Raw genomic sequence first — 22,468 nt, 5'->3', positions numbered from 1 at the left:
GTATTGCTTAAAAATTATTTCCTGTATACCAACTTCAGATCATTGTCAGTTTCTGAAAAAATAGGAAAATTTCCAAATTAGCATACAGTAGAAACGCATTGTTAAATTGGAAAGTTAACTCTAAATGTTGCACTCAGCCTTAAGTCAATTGCTGGATGCTATCCTGAATGAAACATAATTTATATTCCTTACTTTCTGCTCTTACTCTCTAATGTCTTGTCTTTTTTTGGATGCAGTTCAAATATATCATTCTGTCTGTAGGCACTAATGAAGATTTTAAGTCATGCTAGAGATGATGTAYGAAAATTCTGTTTTATATGAGGAACAAAAGTGTACTTACTGAAAAACTACCATTTAAGTCATTGCATGGATAAGTTAATACAACATGGGTATTTTTACATCTAAAACACATATTTTTAATAATTCTAAGGTGAGATGGGGCCAATGGTTGCAGCTACCCTAAAGCTAGGGATTGCCATCTTAAATGGAGGAAATTCTACAGTTCAACAGGTAAAGTACTCATTTATTTTCACCTATTATAGTTAGTATAGATTTTTATACTGTGGTCCTTMTTATTGTAGTAGTATATTATGTAACATGACTATCATTTGTCAAGTGCTGTTTGTCTTCTTACTCTTTTCCCTAGAAGAAAATAGTGTACAGAAGTGTCTTGTTCATGTATGTATTTCTTGCCTGTACACATCTAATTAATCACAACAAAAGGCTAAGAGAAATACCTTTTGCACTTCAGGAGGAGGGGAGGAAGTTTATGTTAAATCATTAACTTCTAGAGGAATTCTCAGGAAATCTTTTCCTTCCATGGAGATTGCCACTGCCCTGTAGCTAGTAGAGCAAAATTGGTGGTCCTGGTCTTCAACAATAAATTCAGAAGTCCTTAGCTTATGTCATGGAGAGCCTTGGTGCTAAATGCAGAGAACTTGACCTTTRTTTGCCAAACTACAGGAAGATAATGTGGAGAGCAGAGGACAAGTCTGGTATGTTAGCAGCTTTCTGTGCCTCATACAGAGTGTATTCAGTGTTCYGTAGCTGAAGATTCGTGGGTCCCAAAGGGTTCGTGCCCACTATTATTACATTGCTATAGGACAGTGTGAAGGTATATGGACAACCAAGAACAATTAAGCTCTCCTGTAGCTACCGTTGAAGTGACTGAATACAGGCAAAACCAACACTCTTTCCAGGAGCTATYGTTTCCAAGAAGAGTATTGACCAGAGACTTGTCAATTGACGAAGTATCTATATGAAGTATTGCCAGTTCTTTGTAATGTCATGATTTTACAGCACTAAGGAAAATTGGGACATTTTTACATAGTTATTTTGTCTGAATTTGTAACGTTACAATTTAATTATTTTTTAAATGATTGTTCAAGTCTTAAGTCTAATCAGAATACAGAAACAATTATTATTAGTCCAGCCACAGTAGTACTAATATTTGTAGTCCAAACTATGTAATTACAACATAAAAGCATAAAAGCATCAAGAATACAGTTGGAATTTCTGTTTTAAAATTTCCTAGTTTCTGCCCCTTTTCTCTGATGCTRTGCTCACCCTTCCAGTTTTCCTTTGGGTCCTAATGTCAGCCCTTCATCCTTCCGCAGGTAGAACGGCTCGTGTAGGGCAAGATGTGGAAATGGCTGAAAGAAGCCATCAGCATCCTGAGTGCTTTGCTGGGAGGAGTGTGGTGTTGATGGTGGCGGAGGGAGAGTTCTTTGGTCTTGGGTCTGCTTGGGGTTATGTTGATAAGTTTTGTTAACATTCTTTTCATAGGCTACGTTTTATCCATTTTTCCTGTTCTGTTATCTCCAGAATGATTTTTACCTCATTCACAGAACGAATTCTTGTAGCATTCCTGTAGAGATCAGTCTTTGACTGTTGTGATTTGTGTTTAAAACTGGGGCCTCTGGTATTATCCTGTATCTTCACTCTGCAACACATTTTGCTCTAGAGTCATGATTCCCTCTGCAGAGAATAACTTCTTGTTATTGCAGTCTGCTAACAGATAGACATTGCAGTGTGCCGTTACACAAAGTTAAACAAAAAAAAAATCAGTCAATAGTCACCAGACTACAAAATACTTGTTCAGCTATTGCAGCTAAAATAAGCTAAAGCTTCCTTAGGCCATTATAAACCCCATCAGGTGCTGAGACTGTTAGGTTGATACAAATCTGTGGCTAAATTATGTGTATATTAAACACTAATATAAACACTTCTGGGTGTGTTGATTTTAGTGACCTTTTTTCCTCCATCTCTTAGGAAGAAGTATCTAAAAAACATGGCTTTCTTTTCTGTAGAGGCTGTGGACGTTAAATGTTTATTTTATTTTTAATACCCAGATTTTTCTCAGCAAGACTCTATTATATAATTAGTAAATCATAGAGTCATTTCAAAACACCAGCATGACCAGTAATCTAGGATTACAGGTAGCATTGTGGAAACTAAAGTAACACATAGTATATGTGTTAATTCTCTGTGTATATGATTTTTACTGCAGAAAATGCTTGACTACTTGAAGGATAAAAAGGATGTGGGTTTCTTTCAGAGCCTTGCTGGTCTTATGCAGTCCTGTAGGTAAGCAAACATCTGCTTTACAGATTTATTACTTCATATTTAATTTTTATCCCACAGGATGTTTAGTTTTGGAGAGAGCATCTACATACTTTCTACAGAGAGCATTTGTGATCTGTAACGTGCTGGATTTGGCGAAAAGGGCAAAATGATGCTTTTGGTATGAAAATCTTTACAAGATGTGGATCTACATTAGTTAAAGAGCTCTCCTCATACAGATTTACAGCATTTATATATACTAGTGGCTAKTTAATATATGCAAGAAAAGAACTCCAGAGTTAAGAGCATTCTTCAGCAGTGAGTTCTTAACTCTGGAGATACCCTRTAATCTTGAGAGTCCAGATTAATGATTGGTGTTAAATAGTCACAAAGATTTTGGGAAAACTCCATATGCTAGAAGTGCTAATAGCAATTCTGTTATTGCTAATAGCAATAACAGAAAAAGGAACAGAATACTGTATCTTAGTAAGCTGAGGGGTTTCTTTTGTGAACTGTGATTTTTTTTTTGTCCGCACATCCATCTTGAAAATTTCTGTTAATTTGATATATTTGTATGCATATACACACATATCTGTATAATAGTATGTATATATAAATATACAAAAATGCACACATAATTGTGTATTTTATAGATAATTCCCTATATACACATATTTATAATATATTATATATTTTTATATGGACAAAACAAATTATACATGTGTTAATATAGATATTTAAATATTTATAAAGTATATATTATATAAAAGCCCTGAGAAGAAACCATTTGCATAAATAATATATTAATGGATATAATACAATGGACTAGAAAGGACTTCCTGGATCAAGGGATTCAGTCTTCTGTTACATGAAGGGTGCCATGTCATGTCCTTCTTTCATAACACTATCTTTGGGCAAGCTTAATTGTGAAATTAGTCAGATTTCTTGCCAGCAGAAATTCTCCTGTTGGAGGTCTACATTCATCTGACTTTTGGAAATGTTCTTACAAACAAGTTATCCTTGACWAGCTAACATGCTCAGTCGAGACAGGCAGAACCTTGCTGATTCAGAAATGGAAATCTCTTCATTAAATCTGATTAATTTAATACAGGTTCRCCTTTGGCAGCTTTACTTTTTCAGAACACGACATGGAAGGGGACACTGAGTGGAGCGAGTAACGGCATAATTTCRTAACTGACCTCGCTGCTTGGAATGGACCAGATTATAGTAAAAGTAGTCAATAATATGCCTTCTTTGTAACCTGTAAAATGTGTGTGTATGTCATCAGCTCATATATTCCCCCTTTTTTGATTAGTCATAAAGAGCCAAATTCTATTGTCATTTGCAGAGTAAAAGCAGAGGTGAATATGTTGCATTAAGTTCTGTAATCTTGTGGCTAAGAGGTATATTGAGCTCCTGAAATGTGTTTTCTTGGCTCTAGTATGATTGTATGCTTMGCTGAAATAATATGCTTTTCTCTATCATCTTTCACATAACAAAATATTACAAATGTTTCATCAGAGCATACCTATAATTTTTCTCCTTGTAGTGTTCTTGACCTAAACGCGTTTGAACGTCAAAACAAAGCAGAAGGCCTTGGCATGGTGACTGAAGAGGGATCAGGTATTATTATTTTAATGGAAATGGTTTGTCATCTTGTCTTTTACGTTTTGTGGAAGCAAGCTGAATTTGAAGGAACTCTGTAAATATATATCAAGAGGCTGAAGCTAAGGTATGTTTCCTAAAGTGATTTATATTTAATTGACCTACCTGAGCCTGTCCTGGGCAACAGTAAGTCACGAGCATGTGCTGAGTTTCCAGATTGTCCCAGAGGAGTTGTACCTGCCCTTCTAAAGAAGGGGAGAAGACGTGACATGTAAAACCAGAAGCAGATTTTAGTTACAAACAGTAGTGTTTGCCCGTGTAAAACATTTCAGAAAACCCCAACCACTTTCAGCATAAAATGAAATTAAGAGCTCCCAGCTGATTTCTTAAACTGTCTTGGGTGGAATGAAATATAGACAATTCAGTAAGCAATAAATTGAATATCAAAGGTCAAGGGAACTGTGTTTGATGTTTGGGAGTAGTCTGTTTGGAAAGTGTCGTCTTTGAAATAATTCTTTTCAGTTTGTCTTTTGGGGAAACATTACAAAATTTTCAGTTTATTTTTTATTTTGAAYGGATTTGGCTTTCTGCCTTCTGTATTCAGTGTCGATTTCTTTCTTCTGCCTGACAGTAGGTTCAGTTACTCTCTCGCCATGAGCATCTGGAACCATTAGGCTCATTCTTCTGTGACTACTAGAGCTACCAAAGCGCATTTTCTCCCCACATTGTCAATATTTTTTGCAGTGTATTTTTGTGCTTTAATTCTAGAGCAAACTAATCTTAACATACTATTATCTTAAAAACAAGGYTAAAAAAATTGACTGCATAGTCATTATTGCGCTTTGGAGTTCATAATTCATACCTGCAGCACTGAATRTCTCGTTGGTTATTGTGCCTGTAGCTCTTTTATGTGACATAATTCTTGATTATTCAACTGCTTGTCTGAATGTCGAAACCACAAACTATTAAATTTGAGTGAGTGACTTCAAGAGTGATCATAAATGCTGCTTCTCCAAAAGTGTTCATACAGTTTAAATTATAGCTCAAATCCTACTAGACWTACTTGAGTAAACTAAAGAAAGTTAACCTGTGTGGATAAAATTCTGTCGTGCAATGGTGGACTGAACACTGGCGCAGCWTTCTGGCTTACAAAGTTTTGGCCATTGCCATGTCTTACTAAAAATTACTCTGCAGAATGTTTTACTCTTTTGGGTAACATTTCTATTAATAAATACTTAAACTGATTATTCATGACATTGGATTTAGAAATGGGCTTTCAAAATACAGGTTCATTTTTATTTGCTGCCTCTATTASTAGAAATGACAGGTTATATAAATAATTCTTTGAAAACTTCATAATTAACTCTACATATGTTAGAAAATTTTTATGCTTCCTCATTTGTGGGATTTTTTGTTTATCTCATCTTTGTCTTTTACTGCAGAACTAATTTGCCAGAACCAATACTAAATATATTTTGTATTTACTAAAAAGAACTTCTAAACCTTTTTTTCCCATTTCTTTTTTTTTTTTTTTTTTTTTGAACTAAATGTCCTGTCCTCCCTTCCTCAGTCATCACTCATGAGCGTGGTAATTATTAAAAATAGCTATCTTTACTTTATTTTTCCTCTTGCTAGCTTTGTGTCAGCACTGTACAGCTCCTGAACACCATTAGATTTTTTGTTCCTGTAAGACTTTTAAACTAGTGGGTTCTTTTCTATTATTATTATAATTGTGTACTCCAAACATTTTGTTTTTTGTCAACTCTCCCCACTTGTTTGTTCTTCCTCCCTTTCTCAGGATTTGCACAGTAACTGGCACACTAGATGTAAGAGCAGCAAGCTTTTTAAAAATTTCTTTCCTTTGGCGTGGGGGGCGTCATCATTATTTCTTTCTGTTTTAGTTGGCCCAGTATTTGCGGTGGATGAATGTTTAAAAATACATATCTATATCTCTACATACACAGAGCCTTGTGCTGTAGTCCCTCCTGTAGTATTTATGTTGYTATTGAATGTGGCTTTATCGCTGCATTGATTTGTGTGAGCTGGGAAATCAGTGGTGGAGCCAGTGAGGATTCAAGGGCGGTTAGTAAGGGGAGGACTTGCCACTGGCTAGGTTTATCTAATGCAGTCAGAAGTTGATACAAAGAAGAGGTGGTGCTTCGCTAATTTAGAGAAACAATGTTTATAGGTTTTTCCTTGCATTGAGAGCTACGTGGTGTGCAAAGATTCCTGTACCTCTACATCCCTCCAAAATCAAGTTAAAGAGCTTTGTAAGAGCATTTGCCTTGAGCGCTGCAATGAGAAAAGAGAATTTAAAATAAAAAAAAAATGCTTACACTTCAGCAGACAAACTAAGCACAAACACAGCAGATGCCTTTTCATTAGTCAAATATTAAGTGAYGGTGCAGGGATCTTGATTTTTCACTGTTTTCTGAGTGGAACTTTTCATTTGGCAGTTTAAGAAAATTCTACAGTTAGGATCATGTGCTTGGTTCCCTTTCATGTTACTGAATAGTAACAGCAGCAATATCAAAATGAAGTAATCGCACTATGTCGAAGATTTCTTGGTGCAAAGAGATAACATTTGGTAACAACTGCTTTTTTACAGAATATTATCCAGTTATTGGAAGTTCAAGAAACCAGAACAAAACAAAACCAAATAAAAAAAATCCTGTAGATTTTCTTTTTAGAGTAACATTATTATGCTACCTTCAAATAATAATAATAATTCTGTTATTGTGAAGCACACCTTTTTAATTTATTGTAAAGTAGTTTACATAAGAGTTTTAGAGCTACTGGTATTAATGCCTGATAGCATTATGAAAGCCCAGCCAGTGAGTCTGTGGGGAAATTCCTGTGGTGAACAATTTCCAAATATCCTGGATTTTATGGGATAGCTGAGATCATATGTCGGCTCGCAATCCTATGAATAACCCATCTATCAAGTGCTTCCAAGAAGGTGTTGATGTTAGATGCGGAAATACTTYTTTCCATTCCTTTTCTCAAATGAGGTACTTGCTCCATCAATAATTAATTACCTTTCAATTCAGGAACATTTTATTGATTCTGAAGGGAATAAAGTGATGTAAGAAGTGCTCTGTACCCTGTTTGCCATGACTTCTGGATTTGACACAGAAGCGTATTAATGAGTAATTGTCACGGGACTGCTGCCTATATACCTGAAACTGTTCTTGCCAAAGTCAAGTAAAAACTGCTCTTGATGGCTGTGGGACTACAGTCAACTTCTCCTCAAGGGCAATGCTGTATAAAAGCTTGTTTCTGGTCCCACATTAACCTTGGCAATAGGCAGAAAGCCCTGTATTGAGTCAACATGGATGTCAGATTTATTGYTCTGTTCCAGCTGTTTCTTTGTGCTGTCCACATCTTAAGCTCCTTGTCCTGATTTTCTTCTGCCTAGTACTACCTTCCCTTTCCAAACCCTGGAACCCCCACTGGTAACAACATTGATGGTTCTTTAGCAAATGTGTTTCTTACTTGTTTTTGTGATGTACTCAATGTTGTATCTTATGTAYKTTTTTTATTATTATTATTATTCCATTTTTGATTATTCTGGGATTAAGACCAAAGGCACATAGAAATGCTTATTATCTTGTGATGGTTTTTCATTTAACAATCACAGTCTATTCTATTTCACTGTAAGTCACAATAAGCTTGAAAGTGCAATGTTTTTCTCCAAAGCAACTAGCTTTACTTAACCAGATGATCTAAAAAGTTTACAATATTTTGTCAGATTGTCTTGACTTTGCTAGGCCATTTCCTAGAGTGGTATTTTTTAAATTTTATTCTGTTTTCTTCTTTTTAAAAGTCATCCCAATGAAACTTGTGTGTGTTGGAATTAGTATTTTTTCCCTTCATAGTCATATAATGAATATTACTTACCATTTGAAACTCTCTGCTTTCTAGATTGTTATGAGAAAATTTGTAAAAAAATGTTTTTTTTCAGTGAAATATGGTCCAAGATTTTGGGCTCATTTTGTAGACACTGTGGATCACTGAAGCTCAGCTGTAATTCAAACTAAACGTTTCTGAAATAGTAATAACCTTCAAGTCTCTCAGATATTATAATGAAAAACACACTATTAGCTTGAGAAACTTTTAAAATTAAACCAGATAACCTCTACAGAGAAGTAATTGCTTTTAGTTCGAATTATAGAAAGGTGAATGAGTTCCCCAAGACTGAGCAACAAGCCAGCTGATAGAATTAGGAAAGTTTTACGTCTAAGATATTAGTTAATCTGACTTCCTGTCCGTTCCTGAATATTGCTGGTGCTGTTACTTACTAAAGGTTTCAAGAGAATGTTGCTAGCATCTCTATACAAATGTAATGTCCGAGTCTCTCATACTCATTTGATTTGTATTGGCATTACTGTTCATGCTACTGCTGTTGAACAATGTCCTCAACAGACTTAATGTTAGTAAATAGAAAAAAAATCTTTTAAAATTTTGGACTATTTTTAGACTGACATTTTTAACCTCTCTTAAACATTGTGAAAAGAAAACTCAATTTTGTTTGATTGGCATTGCATTGAGTTTTTAAATAATCACATGGAAATGGAAATTTCAAGAGATAAGTAGATCCTTTTTGCCTCATAGTTGAGTCTTTGTCATGTGCTACTGTGTCACCTTTGGTACTAGGCCAATTGATTTCTTYCTTTATAAAAGAGTCCCAATTTCAGACAGGAAAAGGCTATTTAAACTGTATTTGATAGGTTTCTGCCAAAACACTATCTGATCTCAAAACATTGGTATTCTGTAGTGAGATCAGAGTTAACACTGGCAAGGTAGCCCCTGTAGCTCTGTGAACGTTGAATGTATTTGTATGTTTCTATAATATGTAGCACCAAACAAATATTTCTAAGTAGTAATAGAGGTTTTAGATTGAGAATAAAAAAAAAAAGAATTATTAAATGCGGACACATGCACTTTCAAGGAAAAAAACATGTATTTTGTTTTCTGTTCAATCTTATTTTTATTTACTCTACATGATACTTCTGTTCCTGTACATTGAAAAGTCAGGCTATCAGTTTTGCACMAACTGCAGACATAAAGCCTTCATGTGTGCAGCCATATCATTTACATACAGCATGAGTAATGGCAGCATTTTAACTATTTTAATGTATGTTTAAGCAAATATATTCCAGTATAGGCATCATATCACTGGAAGCTAAAGAACACAGCATCTTAATACCCTGAACCGTATGATATGCAATGTGTATATTTGTGGGTGCATTATCTGTATAAATGTTTGTGTGTGCTGGCATGAATTTGTGTGCATAACAACAAAGGTGCTTCTCTTAGATTTTATACGAAGAAATCTGCGTGCCACTTCTATAATAACCAGCAAGATACCTCTTGCATTCAATAAGTAACATCAGAAAAACAAGATCCTGACAACACCAACATTACCAATATTTTATTTAAATTAGATAGCTACAGTCAGGTCATTACAGAATAAATGTAGAAGTCTGATAATCAGGATTATTTTAAACCTCAGTATGGCTAAGATTTTTAAAACAGTTTTTATTTCACTTTGAAATGCATAAAATATTTTCAAAAGGAACAAATCTTTCAGCCCATGTGATATGATCACATTGTTTGATTTTGCAGAATTTTGCCATTACTTGTATTCATTTTGTGATTTCTGTTTAGGGGAGTGAATAAAAGCCCTTCCAAGCCCTTCCAATATTACAACCRGAATATATTTCATGGCAAAGTTATTCTTGAATTCAAAGAGGTGTACGAAAAGCCAGAAGATTAGTTCACCATAAACTGATCTGTATGTCATGTTAGTTTGAGACTTGTTTCTCCCGTTGTTCTGAAAAATGTTAGCTGGTAAGCGGTTAAGAAAAATAGAGGTGGAGAAATATTAAAAAGAAGGTAAAATGGCTGAAAAAAGAAGGTGAAATAGCTGAAAGGACATTTAAAGTGATATGTTCAGGTTGCTTAAAGTCAGAACATTGTATGATGGATTCTTGAAATTCTTTCCTCAGTTTATCCTTTTTTTCTCTTTATTTTCCTATTCAACTTGGCCAAACTGCTGCTGAGGCTTTCAGCCTCAGTTTCTATGTTTATATCTGATTTTAATATAGGCTTATATTATTTTAATTAGTCTACACATCTTTCCTGGAAAAAAAAATAATAAAACAAGAAAACTGATTTTAGTATAACTTAGGCTCTAAACCAGGCCCTAACCTAAATGTAATCTAGAAAAGCACTTTCATAGCCTTTTTTTAGTAATGTCTGTGATGAATCTAAATAGATCTTCCTAAGTGCTTGGCTGAAAGAGGTCTGTAAATTTTGCACCTTTATAATGTTATGCCTTTGAAACTAGTGGTCAGAATACTTATCAGCATATTGATCGTATGATCAAGTATAATACAATTTAATACTGTTTCTTTTTGGTCAGTAAAATGAGACTGGAAAAAACCAAAGGTTAAATACCACTGAAAGTTTCCATCTGATATGTACTGTAATTCAGGATTAAAACCTTTTTTCTTCTTTCAAGTATATCTCCATGTTTCAAATCAATATTGAAGAGATCATTTCATTAAGGGAAACATTTAGGTACTTATTGAAGTACATATGCACTTCAATGCAAAACGTACTCATATGTTTTCCTGAATTTTCCTGAATCAAGCTTCTGGTGAATTTTTTTGCTTTTCACTTTTTTGTTGTAGTTCCTGTTCCGTGCCAGCATTTCAGAAGATTGTGGTATTGCAGTTTTTACTCCGTTGCTTTTATGGAGTAAAACTGATTGGCTAGACATATAGGAGAGATTAAAGATGAAAATTTCTATCTGGCAAGCATGAAATAATTGATCTCAAATACAATTAGAAATATTATTTTTAAAATATTGTGGCTTATTTAAACCATAGCGATAGTGCTATAGATGATTTTTACTGGAATTTTGACATAAAAAGAAATGTCAATAGCTTTTTATCTTTAATAGCCCTATAATTTATTCTGTAGTCTTATCCGTAGAAATGGCATAGATTCATCTTTGAAAGGTTCTGGAGAACTGGAGAGGTGCCTGAGGACTGGAAGAAAGCCAGTGTCACTCCAGTCTTCAAAAAAGGCAAGAAGGAGAACCCAGGCAACTATAAGCCAGTCAGCCTCACCTCCATTGCTGGTAAGGTGATGGAACAGCTCCTTCTGGATGTCATCTCCAGACATATGGAGGAAAAGAAGGCGATCAGAAGTAGCCAACATGGATTCACCAAGGGGAAATCCTGCTTAAYCAATCTGATAGCCTTCTCTGATGGAATGACTGGCTGGGGAGATGAGGGCAGAGCAGTGGACGTTGTGTACCTTGACTTCAGCAAGGCTTTTGACACTCTCTCCCATAACATCCTCCTAGAGAAGCTCAGSAAGTGTGGGTTAGACGAGTGGACWGTGAGGTGGATTGAGAACTGGGTGAAAGGCAGAGATCAGAGGGTCATCATCAGTGATGTGGAGTCTAATTGGAGGCCTGTGGCTAGTGGAGTCCCCCAGGGCTCAATACTGGGTCCCATCCTGTCCCATCCTTATTCATCAATGACCTGGATGAGGGGGCGGAGTGCCTCCTCAGCAAGTCTGCAGATGATACCAAGCTGGGAGGAGAGGGTGACGCACCTGAGGGCTGTGCGGCCATTCAGAGAGACCTGGGCAGACTGGAGAGTTGGACAGAGAGGAACCTCATGAGGTTCAACAAGGGCAAGTGCAGGGTCCTGCACCTAGGGAAAAATAACCCCAGSCACCAGYACAAGCTGSRGGCTGACCTWCTGGAGAGCAGCTCTGCMGAGAAGGACTTGAGAGTGCTGGTGGATGACAGGTTGACCATGAGCCAGCAATGTGCCCTTGTGGCCAGGAAGGCCAATGGTATCCTGGGGTGCATTAGGAAGAGTGTTGCCAGSAGATCGAGGGAGGTGATCCTGCCCCTCTMCTCAGCCCTGGGGAGGCCTCATCTCGAGTMCTGTGTCCAGTTCTGGCCTCCCCAGGACGAGAGAGACATRGAGCTACTGGAGAGAGTCCAGTGTAGGGCTACGAAGATGATCAGAGGGCTGGAGCACCTGCCCTKTGAGGAACGGCTGCGAGAGCTGGGCCTCTTCAGCCTGGGGAAGAGAAGCCTGAGGGGGGATCTTATCAATGTGTACAAGTACCTGAAGGGAGGGTGTCAAGGGGACAGGGACAAACTCTTTTCAGTTGCCCCGTGTGACAGGACAAGARGCAATGGGCAGAAATTGAAGCACAGGAAGTTCCGCCTGACCGTGAGGGGGAATTTCTTCCCTGTGAGAGTGACRGAGCACTGGACCAGGTTGCCCAGAGAGGTTGTGGAGTCTCCTTCTCTGGAGATCTTCAAGGCCTGCCTGGATGCAACCCTGTCTAACATGCTCTAGGTGACCCTGCTTGAGCAGGGAAGTTGGACTAGATGATCTCCAGAGGTCCCTTCCAACCGGAAGTACACATGTGGAATTAAGAGGAAAAGCATTTTATCTTTCCCTATGTTACAAGAAAGTGTAGTTGCTTATCCTTTGGTGCTGCGTGCTGTTGTTACCAAACATTATGTTCATGGGCACAGGAAATAGGGTGAGCTAATATATTTTTATTATTCACATTAATTTTCAAAATTTTTTTGCTTCCTAATCCTACTATTTTACTGAAGCTTCTCGTTTTAAAATTGCCAGGCTTTGGACTAGTGAGTCCAGTAGCTTGAATGTGTAATCATTCATGCCTTTGTGTACAAAGAAACCTCTGATCGTGTTTCTGTTTATAAATATTCCAAATTGTAATTTATATTGTTTATAATTCAGCTCTAATAATGTAATTATAATAATAAAATAATGAATCCGATCCCTTATAAATATAGTTATAATAATCAATTTAACAATATGTCCATAATTATCAGTGTAATCACTATCTATATAATTTCCAGTCTGTTAGGACCTTCACTCTTTTTTTTCTCTCTTGTTTCCTTCTGTTCACCTMCTTGAAAAAAAAAATTTGACATTGGATTTGGAAGTTCAGATAACAGTTGAAAATATTTCGCCATTAAAAAAAAATCTTCTAAATATTTCTCCAATTTGCTTATGTTTTTATCGCCTTTCCTTCGGTTGCCTACTTTACCAAGCATTAAAATGATGTATATTTTCAAAATGAAAAAGTGTTTACAGTTTCCGTTTTTGTTGCCAGGATGCACATTCGGAATACTTGTACAAAGCCCTAAATGGGAAATTCCTCACATTTAATAGGTGACGTGTATTTGTTTTGAACAGCTCCGCTGTTGTCCTCTTTTCATTAGCTGTCCATCGGCTTCTCTTTCTCAGTCTGTGACGTTTTCCTAGGTGAACGGATGCGTCCCATCTTCACACTTCAGTGTGCAGAGTGCAGTACTGTATATACTGGTRTAATTGAAGTAGTGATGCATTAACTGAGGGCTTTTTAGCATACTGTTTTCCTGTGGAGAATCAGAAAAATGATTTGAAGCTTTATGTAGTTTGATATTAACTGTCTACCTAAAAAATGAACTGAAGGGCCTAATTCAGCAAAGCACATAGGTTCGTCATAAGTTTAGTGCTTTATTTTATAAAGGGAGTCAGATGCCCAGCGTTCATTCTGTGTCAATAACAAACTATGCTAAATCCTCAAAATCACTTGTGATTTTTTGAGAATTTGAGAGTGCAGATAGCTGTATATTGGTTGGGTTATTTTAGGGTATTTTAAAAATTATTTTAAATGTGACAGTTAATTTGAGAAATATTTTTCATTAATTTGATTAAATCTTTTGTATTTTTAAGTGCCTATTTTTGTCATAAACAGGAACAAAACTAATCCAGTCCTCACCTTTGTATGTAGTGCAGTATTCATGCCCACCAAAATAAAACAAGAATGTGAATCATGGATTATTTCTAAAATGCTGCCAAGCTCATACTGCTACATTTTATAAGGAGAACATTATGTTTTATAATTTATTATTTTTTWAAAAAAAAAATGAAGTAACTATCTGCCAAGCACAAGTCATATATGCTTCCAATTAGTGGCTATAAATTTTCTCTCTTCTTTTTCTCTCTTCTTTTAAATTAAATGTGGAGRTTTTCTTTGGGGCGGGGGGTGTGGGGAGTTACGTGGCAGCCTGCAATAATTTGTGCTTCCATCTGGCCTTTCTGCAGGAGAAAAGGTGATGCAGGATGATGAATTCACGTGTGACCTCTTCCGCTTCCTCCAATTGCTCTGTGAAGGGCATAATTCAGGTTTGTGGGCAGGCTGCCGGCCAGTTAAGTCAGGGGGATGGTAACCAAGGTTAAAAGCTCTTCGTTGCTCATGGTTTGGCAACTTTCAGAAAATATTACAAAAGGTGATTTAAGCTGCTGGCCTGTAAGTAAAAGCAAAATATTTATGTGGAATTGTGGAATGCAAGTTTTCTTTATTTTTTTATCCATTTAAACTTTGTGGAGAAAATAATGGTTTCCAAAATGATGAGTTTTGGATCTTGACTTGTTGGGAAAGGTAAATTATAGAGGAAGGTGTGCATGGTTTATAACTTCCAGTCAGTGATTGAGAGGAAGAGTAAAATAGGTAAGCCTTTTAGTATATTTATCATGTCTTGGTATTTGTAGACTTTGCGGTATGCTATTTGTCACAAATGGCAGTTGGAATTTTGTGCGTCATTACAAGGACATACAGGAGATCTTTGTGGAAGTAGCATGTTTTTAAAATACGAAATCAAGCAAATATCAGTCATTACCTGAAGCATATTTTCATTATTAATTATGTTTCCTGGAAGTCTCTGTGTACAATTGAAAAAAAAAAGAAAAAGATTTTTAGCTGTGGGACTTATTTATGACTTTGTAATCAGGAATTTATAATAATGGAACTTAATTTTGCTTTTATTCAGCAAAGTGTAGACTAGATCCAATTCCATTAGTATTAATGGAGTTCTAAAGGTGTAAAACTKGTCAGAAGTAATGCCTAGTTAAAGTTTTACAGATGAAAGAGATGATAAAAGTTCTGGCTTAGGGTTTTATTGACAGACTGATGTCTGATCTCCACAAAGAAGTGCTAAAACTCTGAGAGTTAAAAAGTTTGTTGCAATTAAAGCATACTTGTAAACAAAAAAGATTTTCCATTCCTTTAAGCTATACTTTCTTAGATCACATTTAATCAGGATTAGTTTGAATACGTAATTTTTTAAGGGTTTGACTTATAAGTAAATATAAACTCAGCTTTTGTTTGTGTTTTTAGATTTTCAGAATTACCTGAGAACTCAGACTGGTAACAACACAACTGTTAATATTATCATTTCCACAGTGGATTACTTATTGAGAGTTCAGGTACATTAATTTATACACTAATGAAGTAGATGAAATTCGTTACTTAGATCTGTGCAACATTTACCAGCACAGCTTTTTATTTATTTTTGTCATAAGGCAGTATGTTTCTACTTTCTATTTTCTTGTACATTTAGTGTACAAGCCATCTCACCAAAGGTTGGCTCACCTTAATAATGCAGTAAGAAAGAAAGCCAACTTTTTCCATGAAGTGTTCCTTCTTTTATATTTTTCCTCAAGAAGAATATACCTGCATTTTCTGATTGTGTTTACGTTAGGGAAGCAAGATCAAAGGCAGATGTCTTGTACTTGAAGACTCTGAGTTTCTTAATTTCTCTGGAATTTCCTTCAGTAATAAATGGTTTGTTGCCACAAAAGTCCTATTTACAGTAAAATCAAACTTTACCAGAGATGCACACTGATTTGTCACTACGTTTGTCCTGCTCACCGAAACCCACGTTTCTGAAGAGAAAATCTGTAATTCTTTACTGATTACAGTTCTTTAAATTTTGCACTGTGAGAGTCAAAGGTGGTGAAAGCATGAAAGACTGATGTCAAACATTATCTGAATGTGAAAATATAATGGAGTCTTTTAACCAACCAGAGCAGGTGGAAAGTAGATACATGCTATGTAAGCAGTAAGCATCAGTGAATAGGAACTCACTTGAACTGCAAATTGAAATAGCCAGTCGTTGATTGAGATGACTCTTTGGCTGTAAATTCTTTTGTATTGCTCAAGTTAAGGTTCAACCAATTGCTTTTTCACCCACGTTTTTGTCTGAACATAGGTCTGTTGTATGGACAGTCATGTCACGACATGAAGTGTAAGAACTGTTGCCTAATACAGAAAAAAATAAAAGCAGAGGCAAGATTAAAAACCATTTAACCCTCTAATTTGAATTCTTTTCATAATCTTTAAGTATGAAAACATCACATTGTCACAACTCGTTACAGAAAAATGAAAAAAAATCTAATTTGTTTCCTGAATGAAGTGAAAGACACAAAAAATATTTCATGATAAACAACCTATATTTATGTTTAAATAAATAATATTTATTATATTTAATATATTTTTTTTTACCTGTTTCTCATATCTCTCATCCACAGCACTGTACATGACACTTAATCTACTATGTTAATTTAAATTTACCGAGTTAAATTTTTCCTTTAGCCTTTTATTTGTTGTGTCTAAGAATTCTAGTCTGTGAAAACTGATCTTTTTTAAGTTGCTGCTGTTACCAATGCTGCTGCTTAGCCTTATACATGCTCTAGAAGTTGTAGGAACACTAGTAATAACAATGACTAGAAAATGKTTTTTTTGCATTGCTTATTTTGTTGAAACTTTTATTAACTTTTCTTTGGGGTAGACAGAAGGAAGAATCATGCAGAGAAAGGAACATTTATTCCCACTAATGACTAGGTGCCAAGCACAAAGTATAAAGAGAGATTGTTTAATGAACAGCATACAGCATTGCAGTACCAGTGAATACTCCTTTTCACAATGCAATTGCTTGCACTTCTAAGAGCAGATACCAACAGATCTAAGCTTTTTAAAGCTTAGATTTTGAGATTTTTTCTTCATTTCTGTTTATTCTGATTCATACTGATTTATCTTGAGATCAAAATATAAACACACACACACACACATATATATATATATAGTTCTTGAAATCATACTTGAGAATCTTTGAAGGATCATTTAAAACTAAATATTAAACTAACTACTTTTTAAAATTCTAGAATACTTATATAAACTAAACACTTTTCAGAAGTATATTACTATCTAATGTTATTTTTATTATCCTGCAGAAGAACCAGTTAAAGGCAGTTTGGCTACATAATCTGTTTGTGCTTCTCACACCTGTTTTTAGGAATCCATTAGTGATTTCTATTGGTATTATTCTGGGAAGGATGTTATTGATGAGCAAGGACAGCGAAACTTTTCCAAAGCCATCCAGGTTGCAAAACAAGTTTTCAATACTCTCACAGAGTATATCCAGGTAAATGAGTTTCATTATAATTTTATGGATTTTTACAGAAATTCATTGTACTTCTGGCAGAAAGATCTAATGTAGATAGATGTAATATCAACAGAGATGCAATGTAGATACATTTATATAACTGTCACTACTCTTTCGGAACTTTAGCAATTTAGTCAAATTTACAGTTAGGAGAATGAAAAGAGCAAGGACTGGCAGGACATGATGAACACTAGTGAAAGGTTAATGAGGAAAGTAAATGTCCTGTGCTCTAAGAAGGCTTTGGGTTGTGTGCAGCAAAGAAAGAATGTGGTGTTCACTGAATGATTTATTTCAAAAGGTCTTAAAAAAACCTTGTTCCATGAGATTTGTCCATACTATGCTCTCAATAATGAGGTAAAGGTCTTACGAGAAAACTTTCAGGATTTTATAACTATTTGTCTTTTGTAATTATTAGCTAATAAAGATTTTATTCAATGTCATTTCAGTCATCCAAAGATCTTAAATTCATATACTTCAGAATTCGGAATGTTTGGAAAAATATTCTTTAGTGCTGTGTTCTAGAACATGTAGGATATTCTGGGAAAAAAAAAAAAAAAAAAAAAGAGGATCCTGCTTCTCTGATCTCTTACACCAATACCACATCAATCTTTATAAAAAGATTTCTGTTTTACAGTCCAAAATAGAGAAGAATTGTTTTGAAAGTTTGTACCCCTTCAGCACTTGCAGCTTAAAGTTGCAAGAAGATAGAGTTTTGGTGGTTCTGAATTAGTACATTTGTACTTAGTTGGCTAAACCAGCCAGACTGTGAATGACTATTAGGAATTGGCGTTGCTTGAGTCAGTGATATTATGAAATAGATAATGCTATGTATGTGTAGTTTTTCTTAGCAGTTTCTGAAGGACAAGCCCAACTGTGCACTACCTCTATGTCTTCCTTCCTGTTTTTATTGTTTCTTGCAAATAAACCCTGCTTTTCCTTTTTCACCACCTGAACAGGGACCATGTACTGGGAACCAGCAAAGTCTGGCACACAGCCGGCTGTGGGATGCAGTGGTTGGTTTTCTTCATGTGTTTGCCCACATGCAGATGAAACTGTCCCAGGTATCTTGCTTTTTCCTTTTTAAGTTACTAACGTTTTAGTAAAGATCAACTGACTTGTTAATATTTTTTGAGTCATGAATAATAGAACAGTCAGTAGTGGAAGCATGAGGAAAAGACAAAGAGGTGGTCAAATACAGCAGAGGGTATAAATTTTAAAATTACAGTGGACATGAGTAGCAGGTCTGTAATAGGATTACTGACAGTACACATGAAACCAGTTACAGATAAATGAAACATATTACCTGAGTTCAGAAAAAGATAGCCAGACCCTATATTTTTACATCAAAGTTCTGTCGCCATTTTTTCTGCAATTTTGCACGAGTCTTTTACACAGAAGCCGTCTTCCACATTTAGGTGTCTAGTTCAGTGAAGACGTCTAAGCCTCTAAGACACTTTTCCTTTCAGTAGAGAAAGAGGACATCCGACCTTAGAATGGGTGTGTTGCTTTTGAATGTTATTGCTCTTTTCATGGGCTACAGAGGTAGGATAGGAGACTGTCAGAGACAGCTCTTTAGAGGGCTAAAATTAAACRAGAAGAATCCTACCATTAAGCAGTATGTTTTTTAGCTTAACTTTTAAAGAAGAGTGTTCAGTATGCCATAGTACACATCTTTAATTGAGTGCAGAGAGCCTGAATTTTTTAAATAATTTGACATTCTTGGAGAAAAGTGTCATAAGCTTGAAAATRTTTTTGTTGTTGTTAAGTAATACAACTCTGAAGGCTATGAGGTTTTCAGTTTTTACTATTTGAATCCATTWCAGATCAAATATCCATGTAAATATTTTATGAATGTGTTACATAAATGAAAATAGTCTCCCTCAAAAGATTTCCTTCCCAGCCCTTGGGACTTTATTGTTGAAAGTAAATTGATCGCTTAGATCTCTGAACTTTGTCAGTGATACAGGTATGCTTCTCATTCCTTATGGATGGATAGATGTCTTCTTCCAGACCTTGGCAACATAGTGAAAGCTGTTTCTCTGGAATGATCCAAAGAACAGCAGTGGATTTCCACTGATGTGTATTTCTAAGTGTATACACATACTATCATAGTTACCAGAATATTAGCTATTTTAAGAATGGAAAAAATAGTTAATGGTTGGGTAGGCCACAGTAGYGACTACTGTGATTTTTTCCCGAAAGAGCAAGGCAGCACAGACACAGAAAGTGATATCTGAATAGTTATAGAGAATAAGTCAAGTGCATGGACGCAGTGTATTGATTATGAAAGGTGATGTGACTGCTGACAAGACTTTGTTTCAGAGTAATGACGACTTTGTAGTGCCCAGAGTGGCTTCACACCATGTCACAGTTACTGAATCTAGAAAATAATGATACTCACCCTGTCACTTAAGAGATACAAGCAGCTTTTCTCAACAGCCAGATCCGCAGTAGTACACGGAGGTACTTGTGCTGTTCTGTGGAATGACAGGAACACAGTTTACTCCAAATGTATGATAAATAGTGATGGTGTCTTTCGCTTGCCTAGAGATCAAGCTCTTGGCATCTGGGATCTCATTTGGTGAGCTAGCATAACCTTGAGCGTGACCAGAATAGAAGTGAGGGTTTTTAATTTAGAAATTAAATTTAGAAATTTSTATTTAAATAAACAAATTATCCAGACTATAAGCACCTTGAAGTAAGAAGTTTTCTAAAGAAGACTTGGAAGGAAAATTAATTAGAGATGTCTTTACAATTTCAAATCGTTTTTGTTTTCAATACAAGATACAAATTGTCTAAAGTACACTGAATTTGTTGTGTTTACTACTGAAGCCCAGCAATGCTTGAGTAGGCCATAGTGACAGCAAGATGCTGAGTATTACTCAGAAAGAAAGGAAGGAGTCAGATGAACATATTATCTCGATAGACTACAGGATGAGATCATTCTTAGGCAAAATAGTAAATCTGATCAGTTGAATAGGATAAAATATGGCTAAAAGAACCAATATTGTCGGTTATTTAAGGGTATATTAGTGGAACTTATTGCTTTTAATTTTGAAATTGTATTTCAACTTTTCTTTGTCCCTCACCCCCTAAAAAAGGTTCAGCAGTTAATAATGGAATCCGTCATTTTTCAATCATGTTACACTTTGTATGCTATCGCCATTCTTGTTGGTTTTATAGGACTTTACAGCTGTGAACCTGATTACACTGATAATGGCATTATTTTAGGTAACATGAAACATTACAGAGACATCATAGAATCATAGAATCAGTCAGGTTGGAAGGGACCTCTTAGAGATCATCTAGTCCAACCCCCCTGCTCAGCAAGGTCACCTAGAGCATGTTAAACAGGGTTGCATCCAGGCAGGCCTTGAATGTCTCCAGAGAAGGAGACTCCACAACCTCTCTGGGCAACCTGGTCCAGTGCTCCGTCACTCTCACAGGGAAGAAATTCCCCCTCACGGTCAGGAGGAACTTCCTGTGCTTCAATTTCTGCCCATTGCTTCTTGTCCTGTCACACRGGGCAACTGAAAAGAGTTTGTCCCCATMCCCTTGACACYCTCCCTTCAGGTACTTGTACACATTGATAAGATCCCCCCTCAGKCTTCTCTTCCCCAGGCTGAAGAGGCCSAGCTCTCGCAGCCGTTCCTCACAGGGCAGRTGCTCCAGCCCTCTGATCATCTTCGTAGCCCTACACTGGACTCTCTCCAGTAGCTCCATGTCTCTCTTGTCCTGGGGAGGCCAGAACTGGACACAGTACTCGAGATGAGGCCTCCCCAGGGCTGAGTAGAGGGGCAGGATCACCTCCCTCGATCTGCTGGCAACACTCTTCCTAATGCACCCCAGGATATCATTGGCTTGGTACCACAAGGGCACCTTGCTGGCTCATGGTCAGCTTTTCATCCACCAGCACTCCCACCCAGGTCCTTCTCTGCAGAGCTGCTTTCCAGAAGGTCAGTCTGCAGCTTGTGCTGGTGCCTGGGGTTATTTTTCCCTAGGTGCAGGACCCTGCACTTGCCCTTGTTGAACCTCATGAGGTTCCTCTCTGTCCAACTCTCCAGCCTGTCCAGGTCTCTCTGAATGGCAGCACAGCACTCAGCTGTATCAACCACTCCGCCCAGCTTGGTACCACAGCAAACTTGCTGAGGAGGCACTCTGTCCCCTCATCCAGGTCATTGATGAAGAAGTTGAACAGGATGGGACCCAGTATTGAGCCCTGGGGGACTCCACTAGCCACAGGCCTCCAACTAGACTCCACATCACTGATGATGGCCCTCTGATCTCTGCCTTTCACCCGGTTCTCAATCCACCTCACAGTCCACTCGTGTAACCCACACTTCCTGAGCTTACCTAGGAGGATGTTATGGGAGACAGTGTCAAAAGCCTTGCTGAAGTCAAGGTACACAACGTCCCCAACCAGTCATTCCATCAGAGAAGGCTATCAGATTGGTTAAGCAGGATTTCCCCTTGGTGAATCCTGTGAGCTGGATACACCAGTTATTGCTTTAAAGATTTTCATCAACTTCAGTTTTCGYTTTGTCTCTATTAAGTTATTGGCTTCTAAACTAACGATTCAGTTATGTTTGATCCTGTCAAAAGTCAAKCATTTAAATATATTTACATGGCATAATCCCCTTTCGTTCTAATAGCCTCTTAATTTCTAAGTCTTACTTTCCAGGGTGAAATCTACATGTAGATATATAAATGTCAAAAAGTCAATAAACATATAACATACTGTTTTCATTATGTAGGATTCCAGTCAAATTGAATTATTGAAAGAATTAATGGATCTTCAGAAGGATATGGTTGTCATGCTGCTGTCTATGCTGGAAGGTAGTTCAAATTTKTTTTGAAATTCTCTTTTAGAGTTGTTTTGCACTTTTTTTTACTTTTCTAGTTTTTCTTCATGTTAAAAGTAATGCTTCATTTTCCTTTCAGTTTTTAATTTGCATT

At 36.4% G+C, this 22,468-nt stretch overlaps 1 protein-coding gene across 5 annotated transcripts in view; it reads left to right on the top strand.

Moving 5' to 3' along the window:
• The window catches only part of RYR2 (ryanodine receptor 2), a 449,981-nt gene that overhangs the window by 393,892 nt on the left and 33,621 nt on the right, over positions 1-22,468 (top strand). For all 5 annotated transcript variants that reach the window (XM_085298277.1, XM_085298276.1, XM_085298275.1 and 2 more), the window contains 8 exons: positions 431-510; positions 2,510-2,586; positions 4,112-4,185; positions 14,334-14,414; positions 15,406-15,494; positions 17,363-17,491; positions 18,469-18,573; positions 22,267-22,348. In XM_085298277.1, coding sequence (XP_085154403.1) covers positions 431-510; positions 2,510-2,586; positions 4,112-4,185; positions 14,334-14,414; positions 15,406-15,494; positions 17,363-17,491; positions 18,469-18,573; positions 22,267-22,348 — 717 coding nt within the window. The remainder of the gene's footprint in view (positions 1-430; positions 511-2,509; positions 2,587-4,111; positions 4,186-14,333; positions 14,415-15,405; positions 15,495-17,362; positions 17,492-18,468; positions 18,574-22,266; positions 22,349-22,468) is intronic.

The sequence above is a fragment of the Rhea americana genome, unplaced genomic scaffold (assembly GCF_003343005.1).
Source record: "Rhea americana isolate MKP2758 unplaced genomic scaffold, rheAme1 scaffold_137, whole genome shotgun sequence".
Classification (NCBI taxonomy): Eukaryota; Metazoa; Chordata; class Aves; order Rheiformes; family Rheidae; genus Rhea; species Rhea americana.
The sequence above is the reverse complement of the archived record's forward strand: the minus strand, read 5'-3'. Positions and strand labels throughout refer to the sequence as shown.